This window comes from Bombus affinis, chromosome 16 (assembly GCF_024516045.1).
Source record: "Bombus affinis isolate iyBomAffi1 chromosome 16, iyBomAffi1.2, whole genome shotgun sequence".
NCBI lineage: Eukaryota > Metazoa > Arthropoda > Insecta > Hymenoptera > Apidae > Bombus > Bombus affinis.
Window position 1 is genome coordinate 7,035,897 of NC_066359.1, and position 16,740 is coordinate 7,052,636.

General features: G+C 36.7%; 1 protein-coding gene across 3 annotated transcripts; it reads left to right on the forward strand.

The window, feature by feature from the left end:
* The first annotated feature begins 16 nt into the window (after positions 1-16).
* LOC126925337 (activated Cdc42 kinase Ack) lies at positions 17-16,241 on the forward strand. 3 transcript variants are annotated; one of them, XM_050740758.1, is made up of 5 exons: positions 17-127; positions 240-448; positions 3,591-4,133; positions 4,808-7,939; positions 9,518-16,241. In XM_050740758.1, exons 3-5 carry the CDS (start codon positions 3,610-3,612, stop codon positions 9,615-9,617), a joined length of 3,756 nt encoding a protein of 1,251 aa, XP_050596715.1. In that variant the 5' UTR covers positions 17-127; positions 240-448; positions 3,591-3,609; the 3' UTR covers positions 9,618-16,241. The 3 variants fall into 3 exon arrangements, 2 of the variants coding, with proteins under 2 accessions (XP_050596715.1, XP_050596714.1); XR_007713871.1 differs by lacking the exons at positions 17-127; positions 240-448 and adding an exon at positions 1,975-2,607 and having other exon boundaries at positions 9,518-11,618; positions 11,700-16,241; XM_050740757.1 differs by lacking the exons at positions 17-127; positions 240-448 and adding an exon at positions 1,975-2,607.
* The last annotated feature ends 499 nt before the right edge of the window (positions 16,242-16,740 follow it).

The window sequence follows — 16,740 nt, forward strand, 5'->3', positions numbered from 1 at the left end:
TCCATTCTTATAAATTCCAGTCCACTACAGCTACGAGGCGCTGCAATAAGTTTGAAGGTGTTATAATAAGTTTCCCTGCTGCAGCGAGGCTGAAAATAAGGTTAGGTTCGGCGTGAAAAAGACACAGGTATAATAATGTATGCAAGATTTCATCTTGCATGCAGAGAAACGCAAGCGGCGTTGAGACGTTTTTTAAACGGTGGAACGAATTTGCAACCTGTTTTTGAATTATTGAACAGGGGTGACGCAACGTCGGGACGCGCCATGAATTCATTATGGTATACGCAAAAGGCGGTCGACTTGTCTGATGGTTAAAATGCGAGAGAGGGACTCGTTCATGGCACACGACCGATGTGGGTGGGTGACACAATAACGATAATTATCACCTTAGTAATTAGCATTGTTACCATTCGTGGCCCGTGCACCGGATCTTCGGGTCAAAAATGTGGTACGTATTATTCCCCTGCTTGAATCCATTCTGTTTGTCCCACTGAGTGTATTTATTGCACGATGACACATTAGAAATTAATAATATTTGAATAATATTTATTATTGCATGAATTATATTTTCGTTGATGTATTTTACAATATTATGTAATTTTATGTGTATACAGCGAGGAGGTTAGGTTTTAACTAAAATTATTGGCACACAGTTGTATTTGTTATATTAATTAATTACTATCGTCACGCTTAACAATACTTTTCTCCACAATACCTTTGCTAGATCAATAAAAATTTAATAACCATATCACAAACTTTCATCCTTTTAATTGTAGCTTTTATCTTGTCCCATTCTTTTTCTGAATAATTCTGATGTTTATGATTTGTCATTAACAGAAGGAAATACTCTTCTGCATGCAGCGCTTCTGAAACATCCTGTTGAAACATCGTGCCAATATCCTTTAAAAGTAAAAAGTTTCTTCTCAACTTACGCAGATATAAAATTCAAACAAATCAGATCTAAAACAAATCTTCGAACGAACTGAAGTCTTTAAAAATTCTGAAAACATCTGTAATTTTGTTATCATTATAAATAGTAGAAGTTTTGTGTCTTAGCTTCAATGTATTCCGTGAAATCTATGTTACTCAGTGCTTTTGCGCACATTATTACTGATAAGTTTGTTATCTCTGTCGATGTATATATGTCCAAGTTTTCCTTGAGAAAATGGGTTAATATTAAAGTCTAGTACTATAACGTAGTACCAGTTATCCAATTTCTATTGATATTAAACCACTAAAACAATGGCTAATTGAGGTAAGTTTACAATAAACAAAAATAAATATACAATATTCATTAAGAATCATTTATTAAAAGTAATAAAATATAATTTCCAGTGATAATTTACTTATCGCGAATTTTATACTATACTATATTCACGAAGATCATCGATATCATATTTTTATATTTTTTACGTTATAACTTTAATTTTTCAACAAAGCTAAAATTTAATTTATATACTTTCCTTTTAAAATCTCGAATCTTTTTCACAATAATTAAAACTCCATTATCCGCGAATTACGTAATTTTTTATTATAGAAAAATAACATGTTTGTACATTTCTGTCATTCTCCTGCTATCATATAAATAAAAGCTAAGAATAAAGAAAATTTACGAAGATATATCACACGCGCTGTAAATGAAAAACAAAGATAGTTTTAAGATAAGATTAAACACCCTATAATCAACGCAAGTATTTGAACATTCGCGCGCCCTTCGTGTTATAGCACCACGCTGCTCTATCTAGTAACTTTCCTTGCTCTCAAAATGTCTGTAAACTTCACTTTCAAAAATTTCCAAATAATCTTCTACTTCTCTACAAATTCTACAAACCAAAATCATTTACAAAATCTCGTGCAAACTTCTCAATCAAAATATCAAACATTCTGGTGTGTAATTTAGTGGATCGATTTCTGCAACGTGATACATGGCGCCATCTCGTCAACGAGAAGTTTGTTGCATCGTTGCATGTTCCATGGCAGTAGGCGACCCTGTGTTTTGTCAGGTAGATAGGTTGCTCGTTCCTTCTTCGAACGTGAATTTCAATTCGAAAACCCGTCAAATAAGAGGAAGTACGATGTATACAATATATAGCGGGCACCGAAACTCTTGTCGATCGTTTCGTTTAAGAATCGTCTCGGTCCAAGTGGAAAAAATCGCGCGCATGTTTTAGGTTAAACCGTACGGAGTCGGTTGAGTACATAACAATGCCCTGCGTGAGAAATTCATACGGTGAAAGTCTGTTGGACGTCGTGCAATCGGAATTCCGACGAAGCGAACGTTGTCGCGGTCTCTTCGCCGCTTTCTGACCGCCTTCCTCTTTGATCGTGCGTGCATCTCATCGTGTGCGTTTCGTTCGCGGTGCAACAACAGTCTGGTAGGGGGCAAGAGAGGGAGAGAGACAGCGAGAAACAGAGAGGGAGAAAAATGCCGAGGATGCTCGAGTGGCGATGATTCCGCTCAAATTTCGCCGCTGTCCAATTTCATATAGGATTTCCCCGCATTGCACATGCAACGAGTGACGGTAAACAGATTCACGTTCCGACGAACATACGCGCTCGCGGAATGGAAATCTAACTGCTCTCCAAACTGTTTTCCTCCATCGAAAGGTAATCGATGTTTTTACCCCTTCAGGACCATATTTACTTATCTCATTTTTCCCTTTTCTTATCTTTGAGAATCTAACATGTTTCTACTTTAATCGATGCGCTTAATCTCTTTTTTTTTAATTTATCGTAGTTCGCATTTTTTTTAAACGCATTCTTCCTTCTTATTTTTATTTTGAAATTAATTACATGAGCTCTTTTGTGTACATTTACTAATATTATTAATGAAATGTTATAAGTTATTCTTTTTAAAAAGGTTTATATAATAATAATAAATTTGGTAATGAAGTAATTAATATTCTACAAGTACCAGCTGATTGTCCTATTCAATATAAGATTGCAATAAAAATTTATAACATATCAATTAGTAAATAATTTTGCAAGAGGGTCCTAATGTTTTTATTTCTGACCTATCATAGCCTTGAATTATTTTTAAAAATAGTTTAGAAAGGCAGAGAATATACATCTTGCATGGTTGAGATTCTTTCCTATCCTGCATGAAAGCTCACCATCGTAAAAGTACTAATCTGGTACGTCTGGTGTGATCTACTATTTATGCCAGGCTTTTTTGTACGCACAAAGCAATGCATGGCATGGCATGTGCCAACAACTCTTCTCCTTGCGACTAAACATTATCTCATTTCCTGTTCAAGGAGAGGCAAAAATGAATGATAAATAATATATTTGTATCATTCTATATACCTACGTAAGCCTCTGTTACTAATTGTCTCCTGTGTATGCATTGTATGGAAATAAAAATAAACCAACTTAACATTATTGAGTAATTGTTCTTTTCCTACCACTGAATTGATCCTTGTATTAATATTGTAATTTATGAATAAATAAATCATTTTCTTGTACTATGCTTCTTTCCTTTATTTGTTATATGCCAATTATGATAACTATATTCAGTTTCATGTTCAAGTTTATTTATTCCTTGTGTATTGACATAAACAAATACTATAATCTATTTATCTTCCTTTCAGGGTATTAGAATAATTGAACATGGCAGATGATGAGGGTACAGAATGGCTGCAAGAACTGTTGCACGATGTTCAACTTTCACAGTTTTTCACCAGAATAAGAGATGACCTACAAGTCACTCGACTACACCACTTTGACCATGTACAACCGGAAGATCTTGAACAGATAGGATTAGGAAAGCCAGGTATTAGAAGATTACTAGAAGCAGTGAAGAAAAAGAGAACTACACAATGGAAGAAAAGCTTGATGACCAAGATCAGGCCTGGGAGTAGCACAAAAAGCAATAAAAGATCTTCTCAACCAGTTGAAGGTTCCTCAGTGCTAACATGTCTCATTCAAGATAAAGATGTGACACTGTCTGATAAACTGGGTGATGGTAGTTTTGGTGTAGTGAGACGTGGACAATGGACTTCTCCTTCTGGTAGGATATTACCAGTTGCTGTAAAAGTTCTGAAGGCGGATGCTCTAACTCAGCCAAATGTTATTGAAGATTTTGTGGCAGAAGTTCAAGCAATGCACACATTGGATCATCACAATCTCATTAGGTACATATCTTTGAAAATAGACTGTGGATTCTTATGTAGATTAATGTTTTTATAAACAATTAAAAAATAGAACCTAGACAAAGATTTGTTTATAATGAGTGCCATACTTGAAATATTTTATATATTAAATTTAAGGTGTAGGACGTGTTGAGTGTTATTAAAATACTCTGGTGTTTAACTTCAACAATGTTTATTTTGATGTCGAGTGCGCGTCGTTTTAGATCGTAACGTGACGCACGTCCAGCTCAGACGATGTAGATACAGAATTGATACAAACTCGATACAGACTCGCCACGAACTAACCGTGACTATCTGTCTGACTGACTAACCGTGCGACTATCAGCGACTACCGTGAACTCCCATGAAATGCCATCAACGTCTATGAGCGGCTATCCCGAGTTTTTCCTCGTTTCCCTTTTTATAGAGTGCCGAGATCCTCGAAAGAGAGTTTCCTTCCGAGGTGGGGATGGAAAAACTCGTAGGCAATAAAACAATAAATTTTATCTTCGACGCCGCTTCGCGGGCTATGTGAACAACACGTGTGTTTCAACCCTGGAAGTTTCTTTGCGACCATGGGCCGCTACAAATGTTTAATAAATGCATAAAAATTCACAGTCTATCAATAAAGTAAATTAATTTGACAATATTAATTAAATAAATACATTTCTTTCCAGGTTATATGGAGTAGTGTTATCACAACCGATGATGATGGTGACAGAACTAGCCCCACTGGGAGCCCTGCTCGATTATCTGCGAAAACAGTGCAGTCAAATTTCAGTATTAACGTTGTGTAACTACGCTTTGCAAGTGGTCACGGGTATGGCATACTTAGAAGCGAAACGTTTTCTGCACCGCGACTTAGCTTGTAGGAACGTTCTTCTAAGTTCAGTGGACAAAGTGAAGATCGGTGATTTCGGCCTAATGCGAGCACTGCCGCAACAAGAAGACTGTTATGTGATGACTGAACATAAAAAAGTGCCGTTTCCTTGGTGTGCTCCAGAATCACTAAAAGCGCGTAAATTCAGTCACGCGTCGGATGTGTGGATGTTTGGTGTGACATTGTGGGAAATGTTAACGTTTGGTGAAGAGCCGTGGATAGGTTTAAAAGGATCGGAGATTCTTCGAAAAATAGACAAGGATGGTGAACGATTACACGAACCAGAAGCAACACCACCAGATATGTACCAATTAATGCTTCGTTGCTGGGCTCGGGAGCCTTCAGAACGACCAACCTTCGCTTCTCTAAAATCTTCTCTCACAGGAATGGTCCCAACTGTGATGAAAGCTATCAGTCACTTCACGATGGCTGGCAAAATGACCATAGAACAGGGTGATCAGATAGTCATTTTAGACGGACGGCCGGAGAATTATTGGTGGAAGGGTCAGAACCAGCGAAGTTTTCAAATTGGGCTTTTCCCTCGTTGTTTTGTCGATCCTATGAGACGAAAACAGCGTGAGGACATCAGCAAGCCGTTGGAGAATTCTTTTATCCATACTGGCCATGGTGCACCTTTTGGTAAAAGTTGGGGTAGTCCTATTTACATCGACGACGTGTATCTTCGAAATCCTATGGAGCCACCTGATGTCGTTGGAGTAACTGTTCCTCCAGATAGTCTCGTGAAGGATAAATACTGCGGTACACCAAGATCGCGAAAACAGTTTAATTATACAAAATTACAGAATGATATCGGAGCTAGTCCTGTGAAAACGTTGAACGCCTCTGTTCCTAGTAGCAGTCAGGAGGGCAGTTTGATAGATCTGTCCCCGGAGGAAATGGTGAACACGAGTGAGGCGCAATCGGACACTGCCTGTCGACGAGTCGTCAATATCCTTGACGAGCCAATTGACGATTTGGAACGGCAACAACAGACGAGTTGGCAGGATGAGGATCCTCGAACTTATGCCAACTTCCCTGGCAACGTCGACCCGGCTTATTCAGATCCGTTCGATACTTCTTCGGTATTTATGAAGCTGCCTCATTCGAGATATTACAGTCACGTTCCGTCCGACGTGAGCAGTAGGTATTTCAAGACACAAACGTATGGAAACGTTCAAAATCAGGACGTTGGCGGTAGCAGCCAAGACAGTACAAATTATTTTACACCAGAGTCCGGCTCAGATGTGAACCATTATTCCCTTAATCTGAGCAAGGAGAGTAGAAATGATAGTATCAATTTGAACGTGAACGTGGACACGGAGGAAAATAATGCATATAGTCAGAATCACTATAGTGAGATCGATAAGCCTAGTCCACCTATGGCAAATTGGTCTAATTGGCCCGAGGATATGCAAAGTGAAGCGCAGACATACGTGAATGTCTCTAGTCGGAACTTGCAGACCTCCGACGCGCCTCCTCCTCCACCTGTGGCTCCCAACGAGAGTCCTCCGAAACCAAAATCGAATCACGATTTGGCCCAAAGTTTGAATGAGCTAACAATTAATTCTTGCAACGTTTCTCCTAAAAAGTTGGACCCCACTTTCTTAGCTGAGCTGGAGAAGCATTTAGGTGAAAAGGAAGCGAGCAAGAACATGATCAGCAGTCAACAGAATCCAGATTCGTCTGATCCGTATGCGTCTGTTAATAAATTACAAGATAGTACAATTCCAGCATTAAGGCCTCCACCTCAGACTATCAAACGCAAGTCTCCTCAGATGGACTATAGAAGCACCAATCTACCTAGCAAGGTTCAGAATTCGTGGCCATCGAAGAGTACGAACATACAGCAGCCTCCCAGGCCGCAGCCTGAACAACGCTTAGAAACGGCAACAGAACAGATGGTGGGTCAAATCTGGCAGCAGTCTCAAGCTCAGCAGCATAGTGCCTATGGTACTGCTCAGGGTAACCTGAATCTGTTGCAAATAGCTCCTAGCAATGTGTCCAAGCCAACCTTCAACCACGCACAGAACTCGCTACCGACGGCAAACCAGGCTAGCCACTTTCCAAATCCCACATTACCAACTGGCAGTCATGGGATAACGCAGATTCAAAATGATCTTCACCAAGCACACTCCAGCAACGTTTCAAAGCCTCCAAATGTGGTGTTTTCGGAACAAGTGTACGCAGAGTTGAAACAGACTGTACCAAACCTAGACCAACTGTCTCAAAACGAGTTTAACACGCTATACAACAAGACAGTGCAGCAGAACATTCTAAGGAACTACTATGCAGCTAGTACGTCGGGTGCAGGTGATTCAGCCAGCAATCTAAGTCATAGTCACTACTTGGAGGGAGCTGCAGCCAGCTCCCAGGCTCGTTCTGGTCAGACTACGAGGAATATTTTTGGTCAAGGTCATCCCTGTGACTTTAGTCCTCACCTGAAGCAGCCTCCGGTATACAATCCTCCGCCTCCAGCAACGTGGAGTCCCATGAAATCGGTTCAAAACGATCTTGGACAAGGCCAGACTGCAATGAAGTCCAATTTAGCTAGCAATTTGGCTAACAGTCCCAATCTACTCCAGCTCACGCACACTAACCAGCCTCAAGAGGGCGCCATGACGCTGCAAGCATCCTCGACGAGATGTCTGCCTCCTCAGATGACAGAGACGGTCGTTAATACTCAATTAGCCCCCTCCACGTCCGCGTACCCCTCTGGTGTCAGCCCCCCATTGACCGCGGCCTCTCAACAGCTGGTCATGTCCCTCAATGATGAATTTCGAGCGAACAAAGTAATGAAGGTGCAGAGAGAGGCAGCTGACGCATCACAACAGGAAATACTCACCGCGCTACAGGCAACTGGCTGGGACACTAATCAAGCGGCCAAACAGATCCTGAAAGACAGGCAGGCGAAGATCGAGTCCCTTTTTAGGTAAGTTTGAAATTAATTTGAACTAGTGGTTAGATGGTTTTGCGAATTTAGGGAAATGAATGAGAAGAGAACTTCGAGAGATGCGGAGTTGAAGGATTTTTTCGAATCTATACAATTTTTATTATCTTCTGGATAGGGTTAGGTTTGGACTAAATTTTAACACCTTGCCATACTGTTACGAGTTTGAGCCAAACCTGAATATCACGAGTCAGACTCATGGTCTAATTTCATGTTAAACGTGAATATCACGAGTCTCACTCGGGTCAAGTATGAATGTATCGAATGGTGTCTTTCTTAAACACGGGCGCGGCTATCAACGCACTCAGTCGCACGATCTCATGTTTCAAGTTCCGACGCTCTGTGTCCGTCGCTTCGGCTCTTTCCCTGACCATTCGGGCGCAACGTTTGGGTTTTCGATTCTACCGAGTTAAATGGTATGGCAAGGAGTTTATTAGACGTGGGTCAATTTAAAATTAAATTTGGATTAAGTTAGTAGAATTTCTATTATTTTTTGGATTCTGAAATTGGTATTAGTAAAATTGCAATATTTTATCTGTCGTTTTCCTTTCTTTAGCTCCTTGTTTCATGGCTTTCTCATGGATTTATATATCGTGTTACTCTAAAGCAAGACATTGAAACATTATACGTAGCTTGTGGTCAGCAGTCTTAGCGTCTTGTAGGTTGAAGACAGACTCAGCGTGTTTTCTTTTTTAATTGATCTTGCATATAAGAGTAGCTTCTATTCCTTGAATGTCATCCATAATCCACTTTATGCGTGTGATTCCTTATTATATTTCATTCGTATAAATTAAAAATTATATATATTTCTTTAATCGAGTGATTTACATAATTTCCGGTATTCTGTATATTCAAACAGATCGTAACGTTTCGAAAAGAGAGGTTAGAATTTCTGCGCGTCTATCTTTTCTCTGAGAAAGTACTGTTTAATATTCCTTTCACTTTTTAACCAATTATCACGTTGATGTCAATATCTTTCGAGTATATATTTCAACTACTGCTATGCTTGCTATCTATTTATAGATCTCCCGAAATTTCTCCAAATAGATATCCACAGAAAGTTCTTGATTGTATAAGTTTCACGATTAATACGCTATAGACCAAAAGTTTGAAATCGCTGTGTATTTTAGAAATTAAATATTTATGTATTATGAAAGTACTACGTTTGTGAATTTAGTGCAGCCATAATTAAAAAACCGGCTGTACATATATTATATCGAAACAGAAATAGAAACCTTCCTATTATATTATACTACTTCGGCTAATCCATTAAGGACCACTCGGTGACGCAAAATAAATATAGCTTATCTCATAAAGACGATCACCGTGGGCAAGGAAAGACTTTACCATTGTGCTGTAAAACCTTCGGATTTCTTCTCAATGCTAATAAGCGGAGTTCAATAATATATATTAATGAAAAACCCTTTTTTGGATAAAATTTGTACGTTAATGGATTAACGATCGTTCAGTAACCTATTTGGATAAAATATCGTGGTTTTTCGAATTGTACAATGAAGCTGAACGTTGGGAAAATGACGCAATCAATTATTGTAATTTCAGATTGGGCTTGGCAGATCGACAACAGTGCGAGGGTGCTCTGAAGCAGACTGAATACGATGTAGATTTAGCGGCTTCCCTTTTGTTAGATCAGGTCAAATGAAGCCAGATATTAAAAGCGAGCGCGCTCTTATTGAAGATATTGTAAAGTAACTATAGCAGTAAATATAGGTATATGTATTTATAAACGATAGCCATACAATGCGTAAAACGAGGCTACGGGCTCCGAGTATAATTAATTGTCTACTGAAAAAGACATTTTCTTAAGACTACGATACCGCGTCTCGTAAACGTAAAGCCACCCTAAAATTCCAAATTCTATAAATTCACATTTTATAGTATTAAACCGTTTATTATCTTTATTATTATTAATTCGTGCTCTTCGTATTATTTAATAGGGGGGAAAAACAATTTTCCACCGGAATCTTATTTTTAAAATTATTTTCATGAAAATATGGATTTGTAGAAATATTATATAGAAACAGAAATAATGTGAACATGTTCGGGCTGGTTTTATAATTACGAGATAGATAGGATATTTAAAATTTTTCGAGGCTCTATGAAAGATTATAAAATAATTTCCGTGAAGGGAATTAGTATTGATATTTTTCTACTTCTTTTCTCTTTTATTTTTACTCCCCTCTTGTTTTATTACAATTTGGTAAAAACGAAGGAGCACAAGTTGCATTCCAGAAATTAGAGAAGAAATAAAGAAAAATTGCGTGAGCTACCGTAGCGAATCGTGTCTCCGAAAGTAGAAAATAAAATTGTTACTGTTGGGCCAGCGTGTAACTGCAACATCGACGCAGAATGCTTTACGACAAGAAGGATGGCTGAAAGTAAGTTTCTTTCCTTCTCCTTCTTCTTCTTTTTTTTTTTTTTTTTTCTGGAGAATGTTCGAGTCACATAGTTTTTAGGATATGTGCTTCTTATCAAACAGAAAGTATATATATGATTTATATATTGTTCATTGTATTCTGTAAAAGTATCGTTCAACAGTGATTTTTTAAATGAGTAATTTTCGTAAAGCGGGAATATTTAATTAATTTCTGAAGTATTATATAAATCGATGCCCTTTATGTTAGAATACTCAAGATTTTTTTTTATGTGAACGTATTCATTGTTTGTATAAAAAAGGTTCAGCGAATTTATGGACATGTTATTCATTTATGGTGTAATTTTCATGCCGTGAAAGTATTCTTCCATATTTTGAATAAATCAAATATTATAATAAATCCTGTATTTTTAAGAGGATTTAATTAGTGAAGCTAGTAAAAAGACTTGTATATCTTTATTTTAAAAAAAGAGAGTCTTCCTAACATTGTGAATGTTTATGCATTTATGGAAAATTAAAAAACTCACACGCTGTATCTAATATACAAAAATATAGACAATATCAAAAGTGAGTGAGATATTCGTTACAGGAATTAAAGTATTAACTGAAATAAAGAAAAACTAATTTTCTAAAGCTGCAATCTAAATTAAGATATTTTTAAATCAATCTCCACTTCTCTCAAAGCACTAGAATTATAGAATGTTTCATAAATTTTTATACTAATTGATAATTACAAATTAAATTAAATTGAATTTAGACAAGGTCTATCAAAGTAGAGAAAATTATTTGCATGAACAATTGGAATTTAAATATTTACCCAAGTAATTTGTATAAACATTCCTCAAAGAACAAACAAAAACACATCTCTCTATATTTGCACCATAAATGAATGAAGTGGTCATAAGAGTTAAACGGTTACTATATTCGACCATTTCAGTTGGAATCTGAAGCTCTTCTCATCAACAAATTCTTCTATGCAAATAGATTCACGTGACCGCAAGTAAATCTCACAGAAAAACCATGTGTGTTCCATATAAGCTGTGTCAATTCCGTGAAAAAAATGAGAACTCTTCCATGGCCGCTGTTTCATGAATATTTATGACAGTATCACTGTGAAAGTGCTTGTAATCGCCTGACTTTTTATGATCGAATTCCACAAGAAAATCGCAGAGAAATTGCAATTGATGGTGTCATCGATGACTAGACGAAAAATTCATTTGCCGCAAGAACAATTAAATCATTCTGTTAGAGAAGAAGAATTTTAGCTTGGTAATTCTTGGACTCTCTTGCACGATAATTTCACTTAAAATAATTTAACGAATTATACTTTAGTTTCTGTCGTTCAAACAGGGCATAATCCCCTTCTTGTACCATAATTTATTAACTGGTGGTGAATAGACAAAGGACACGTCATTTCTTTAAAGATTATATTTTCTGACGATCTAATTTTCCTTTGGTCCGCCAATTAAACAACTACGAGCTTTTGTAGATTTGCATTGCAAGGAAATTGTATAAATAAGAGTCAATTCCAAGATAAATTTTAACATGGACACTTATCTGTACATTTCAATTTATGAAGTTAATGAATGTGATCTCCTGAGAACGGCCCGGTCGTGATCTTTCGTACGTGAAACACGATATACGGATTAAAACGAGGCAAACTCTAAAATTAAGTAAAATGAAGTTGACGCTCTCGCGGCGCTAGTGTCGCTCCACTAATATCGTCATCGTGTTAATATTATTTTATACGTTTGAATAAATGAAGTTTCTACTGTATAACAAGTTTTAAGAATTTAGCAAGGACCAATTATCATTGCAAAGAGCTTCGGGTCCAACTGACCAAAACCAGAAGCACATAGAGAATTCCTGACGGGCACAATTCTGTGCGAGCAACGCTCTGTCAATTCGAATTGCATGATCGGCACACAAAGCCAGCTTAGCCGCCAGTTGGGGCAAAAACTGTCTCCGATCTGGCATAGTTCTAGCCTTAAACGTACACATGGTTGTCGAGTAAAAGCAATGCAATCGTGGCTGACGAAAGCGTTCGAGTCCGATAGAAATACAGTGACTCACGAAAGTGTTTGCATACCTATCGTAGAAAACTTTGATATATATATATATTATACATGCTATACACAGGGGTACAGTTTAGGTTGGGGTTAGGTTGGGGTTAGGTAATCATAGTAGAATCGGGCAAGGGGTGATTCTACGTGAAAAAAAAAAAATAAGGAAAAATCTTGAGATAACATTTTTTCATTTTTCTTTTTCGAGAAAATCGAGTTTGAAAATTTGGTAAGTAGATTTAATTCCGGTCTGAACAAGGATAAATAATCGACATTTATCATGCTTTAAATTGCACTTGAAAATAAGACAAAAATGAAGAATACAATTGTTTTCATAGGAAACTGCATTTCCGAGAAAAATAAATTAGAAACTGTGTCGTGCGTGCTCGCGTACACGCCAGACCAATTCGTTTTCAAGTAAACGTATTCAAACGTTATTTTCTTGGAAATGAGGCATTGAACGGAAAAGTTTCGACGTATTTGCGTGTGTATAATAATCCCGTATTGATTATTTACTCATACCTGTGCTGTATGTGGTCGAGCTAAGGTACATTCGACAAATTTTCAAAGTTGATTTTTTCGGAAACGAAGCATCCAATGAAAAAATTGCATTCCATATTTTCGACTTATTTTTTCACGTAGAATCAGCCCCTGCTCGATTGTATTACGTTTACCGTCCGACCCCGCATAATTTTGAAATTTTATCAGCATTATAACGAGAAATCGTGGTTACGTTGGTGAAGTCCGTAGTGATTTTGGAACCAATTTCCTATCTCGTTACAATGCTAATGAAATTTCAAAATCTTTCATACATGACACGTAATGTGTACATAATATATATGGCAAGATTTCTACGAGTATTCGAATATTTTGATGAGCTGCTGTAAATGTACATGTGTATAGAAACGATTTGATACTGCATACAGGGGGGAAAGAGATTGCCAAGTAGCGAGAAGTGTTGAATTTTTGTAACTGTGATATGCATTACTAAAGGCTCTAGCGTTCAGAAATAGAAAGAAAATGAGAGAGAACGAGAAAGATTTGTTGTCCTTATTTAGAATTAGCGATATACCGACTAGGTTATACTCGTCCAATACGAGAAGTGTACATAGCCGTTTCTAGCGACTGAGTTAATATTATACGATTCCTTTTTCCCTTTTTCTTCTTTTTCTGACCAATGCGAGGTCAATTAGTTCAAAAGACGTTCGAGCGTAATTGGGACGTGTGCTTGATCGTTTCTCCTAACTTTCACTACCGTTGTATTCTTCTGTGCAGAAAGGAGTTACATATTTGGTAGATTCCTTTGATATTGGTCTTTGCATTAAATTTTCAATAAATCGAAATTTTCAGTTATCGATTACTGGTTGATTTTTTTCTTTTGTTTAAAATTCAATTTGATCGAACTTGATGCTAGATTTAATCGCGCTGTATTCTTCGATTTACTTTAGATCCAATAGCATTTCTCTGTCGTCAACAAATTATAATATACTATCAGGTTTAAATTCGAAAAGATTGTTGTTCGTTCCAATTTCATGTTAAAGGATTTCGTCAGTATATGGACATTTTATCAAATACTTGTAAAATAGGGTCTATCCCTAATTTAAACTGTATAATTTAAAAAACTATTATACATTTATGAAAATTCCTTTCTGTACAGAAACAAGTTGTACGATGAAAACGGGAAACACTGTGATTGTCATACGACAAAAGCCACCCAATCCGTATTTTCCAAATTTAACCTAAAAAGTCATTATTTTTCTAAGTCAACTCGTTTTTAACAAAATGGAAAGATAATAAACGAGGAAACTATAAAAATACGACACTGGCAGAGTTTCCCATTTCCATTCCACGAATACATCTTACCCGATCGACTGACATCTCGATATAGTTCGATTATGGTGTGCACAGAGCGCGCAGGAAAATACAAAAGCGCGCTATTCCATTGCGATACCGAAAGTTCAGTCAAGATGAGATAACTCGTGTTTGAAAAATCATGCGAGATACGCTCTCTAATTAATTTCTTGAAATCGAATGTCCGATTCCTAACCTACTTTAATCCAATGTTTCCTAAAATGTACGCGGACGCTTATGTGTGTCATGGCTGCCGTTATGGATCGAAAAAAATGTTCGATACATCGCCAATAAAACGTAAATGACCTGAGATTCAGGATTTCTTTCATTTACATGGTCAATATATCATGGTTAATTAATGTTAATGGATCACATAATTGAAGTTAGGGAAATATATAACTACCTAACCCTAAACCTTATGATGGGTCCCTAGGGTTTATAGGATTTCTATGGATTCATAGGATCTAAGCGATTCGTGGATCAGGAGATTTCTAACTAACGAGCCTTTAATCTAGAAAGTTATTGTTATATATTTTACCACTTTGACTATTATTGAACGTTGTTTGGGAAGTCTGTAGAAAAGTTTAACAAAGTTTCAAAATTTAGAAATTTAAAATTTGATAAATAAGTTTTCTTTCAAAAATTCTTCGCTGCCTACTGACTTAATCGATCATGTTTCGAAAGACCGTCTCTCTCCTCTACTTCTAACATGAATTCTTTTAGCAGACAGCGAAAAGCAAAGACCGGATCAAATTTCATAGATCGAATTTCATGCAATTACTAGTGAATTAAATTGGCTCGGCTAAAACCCTGGCGCCACCTTGATGAAGCATTGCCCCTCTTACGACCAAATACTACGAAGAGATGATCAAGCAAGGAGTTAATTATCAAATATAAACTCCAACTAGAATTTACTCAAATTCATCTTAAACTTGAAAGAACACAATGAAACTTTCCAAACAACCCACCACTATAGTTGTTCAATATCAATGTTACTATAATGACTATCTTAATATTTCTCACCGTCTTTAAGCTTGCCTGGATTTCTCCATAAATACCATCGGGCTACGCAGACATTTTAAACGCCACATACACAATAATGGAGGAATCTTCCAAACGAATCTAACCTATGAAAGTACAGAATTAAGTTCAGAATAAAAGTTCAGAATTTTGAGGATTTAAGACATAAATATTCAGAAATTCTGCTCTTACCAGTTAATCGTGACAGATTAATGTTTTAATAAAAAGAAATCGTCCGAGTGCTATCGATGTATGGACTTTTAAGTTGAAGCAGGAAGATGGCTGATCGAAAAAGGAACAAAGACGGAAATTGTCGATGTTCGGTTGAACGCATCAAGGAAAGTAGAGGATGATTCCGGCTTTCTACCAGTTTCAGTTTTCGATAGACCGGAACCTGGTGAATGTTCGCGAGTTTGGGCGGAAAACAAGAGTATTTTGTTATGGACGCCATCATGGTACAGCTCTTCAGGGACGAATCTATTAAGGGCGGATAAAGATGATTTATTTTTATTTTTCTAAAGAAGGATTCTTACTTAAAATTGTCCAGTTTTGTATCTGTTTTATTGTTCGTCGATAGCAACATATGGCCAATAAAACAAAAGGACTTTATACAGTGAAGAGTACTTATTCAAAATAACGTCCATAGTAATTTTTGAAATCGTGATTGAATTTTTAAAAAGAACTTAGATATATGCACCAATGTCCCTGAAGAGACAAAATGTATCAGCTGATCGACAAAAAAAAAAAAATCGAAGAAATCTATTTCCCTTGATTATTTATTTGTGATTATCGAAAGAACCTTCAGTTCGACTTTGTAATTCTAATTAATTTTTATCTAGTACCCACTAATGTTCATTTGTGATCATAGCGTTATTACGTTTTACAGCTGCCTTGTGATTGATTGAACCTTCGATTGTATTAAATGTATCGATTAATTATATTTTGTATACTGATTTTATCGTCACTTTCTTTATTTTCCTTGACTGTTTTCTCTTATTAACGCGTGTTATAGACTTTACAGGCATCGTTCGCAAAAATATCTGCACTTTTAAATGCCTTAAATGCAAAGCTTTTAAATGCCTAGAAGAACAAAAGTGCTCAAAATAAATTTTCAAAGATATTAAGGGAGAGAGTGAACGAAGTGCGATATTTTACGAAGATTACTTTAAAGACCATGAATAATACATGAGACAATATTTATGTATCCTATCACGGTGGTTTAAAAACTTAAAAATTATTGATTACATTAAAAATTGTACATGTCTTTAAATCTGTTTAGATCTCTTTACATCATAATCACGAACAAACAGTATACATGCTCGTAAACAATGCCTATAACTCTATCGACGCCATATTTATATTAATTTCCCGCCAAACCTAACCTAAATCGTGAGAACGAAGTACAACGAAGCCAATAAAACTAGCTCAGATTATCTATAATTAGTCAAGCTTGATGA

What these genes read in the sequence shown, in the direction of transcription:
- LOC126925337 (XM_050740758.1), top strand. Translation starts at nt 3,610, where the DNA reads ATGGCAGATGATGAGGGTACAGAATGGCTGCAAGAACTGTTGCACGAT. An exon ending in GATCATCACAATCTCATTAG is followed by an intron (nt 4,134 to 4,807) that starts GTACATATCTTT and finishes ATTTCTTTCCAG; the next exon opens with GTTATATGGAGTAGTGTTAT. An exon ending in AAGATCGAGTCCCTTTTTAG is followed by an intron (nt 7,940 to 9,517) that starts GTAAGTTTGAAA and finishes TTGTAATTTCAG; the next exon opens with ATTGGGCTTGGCAGATCGAC.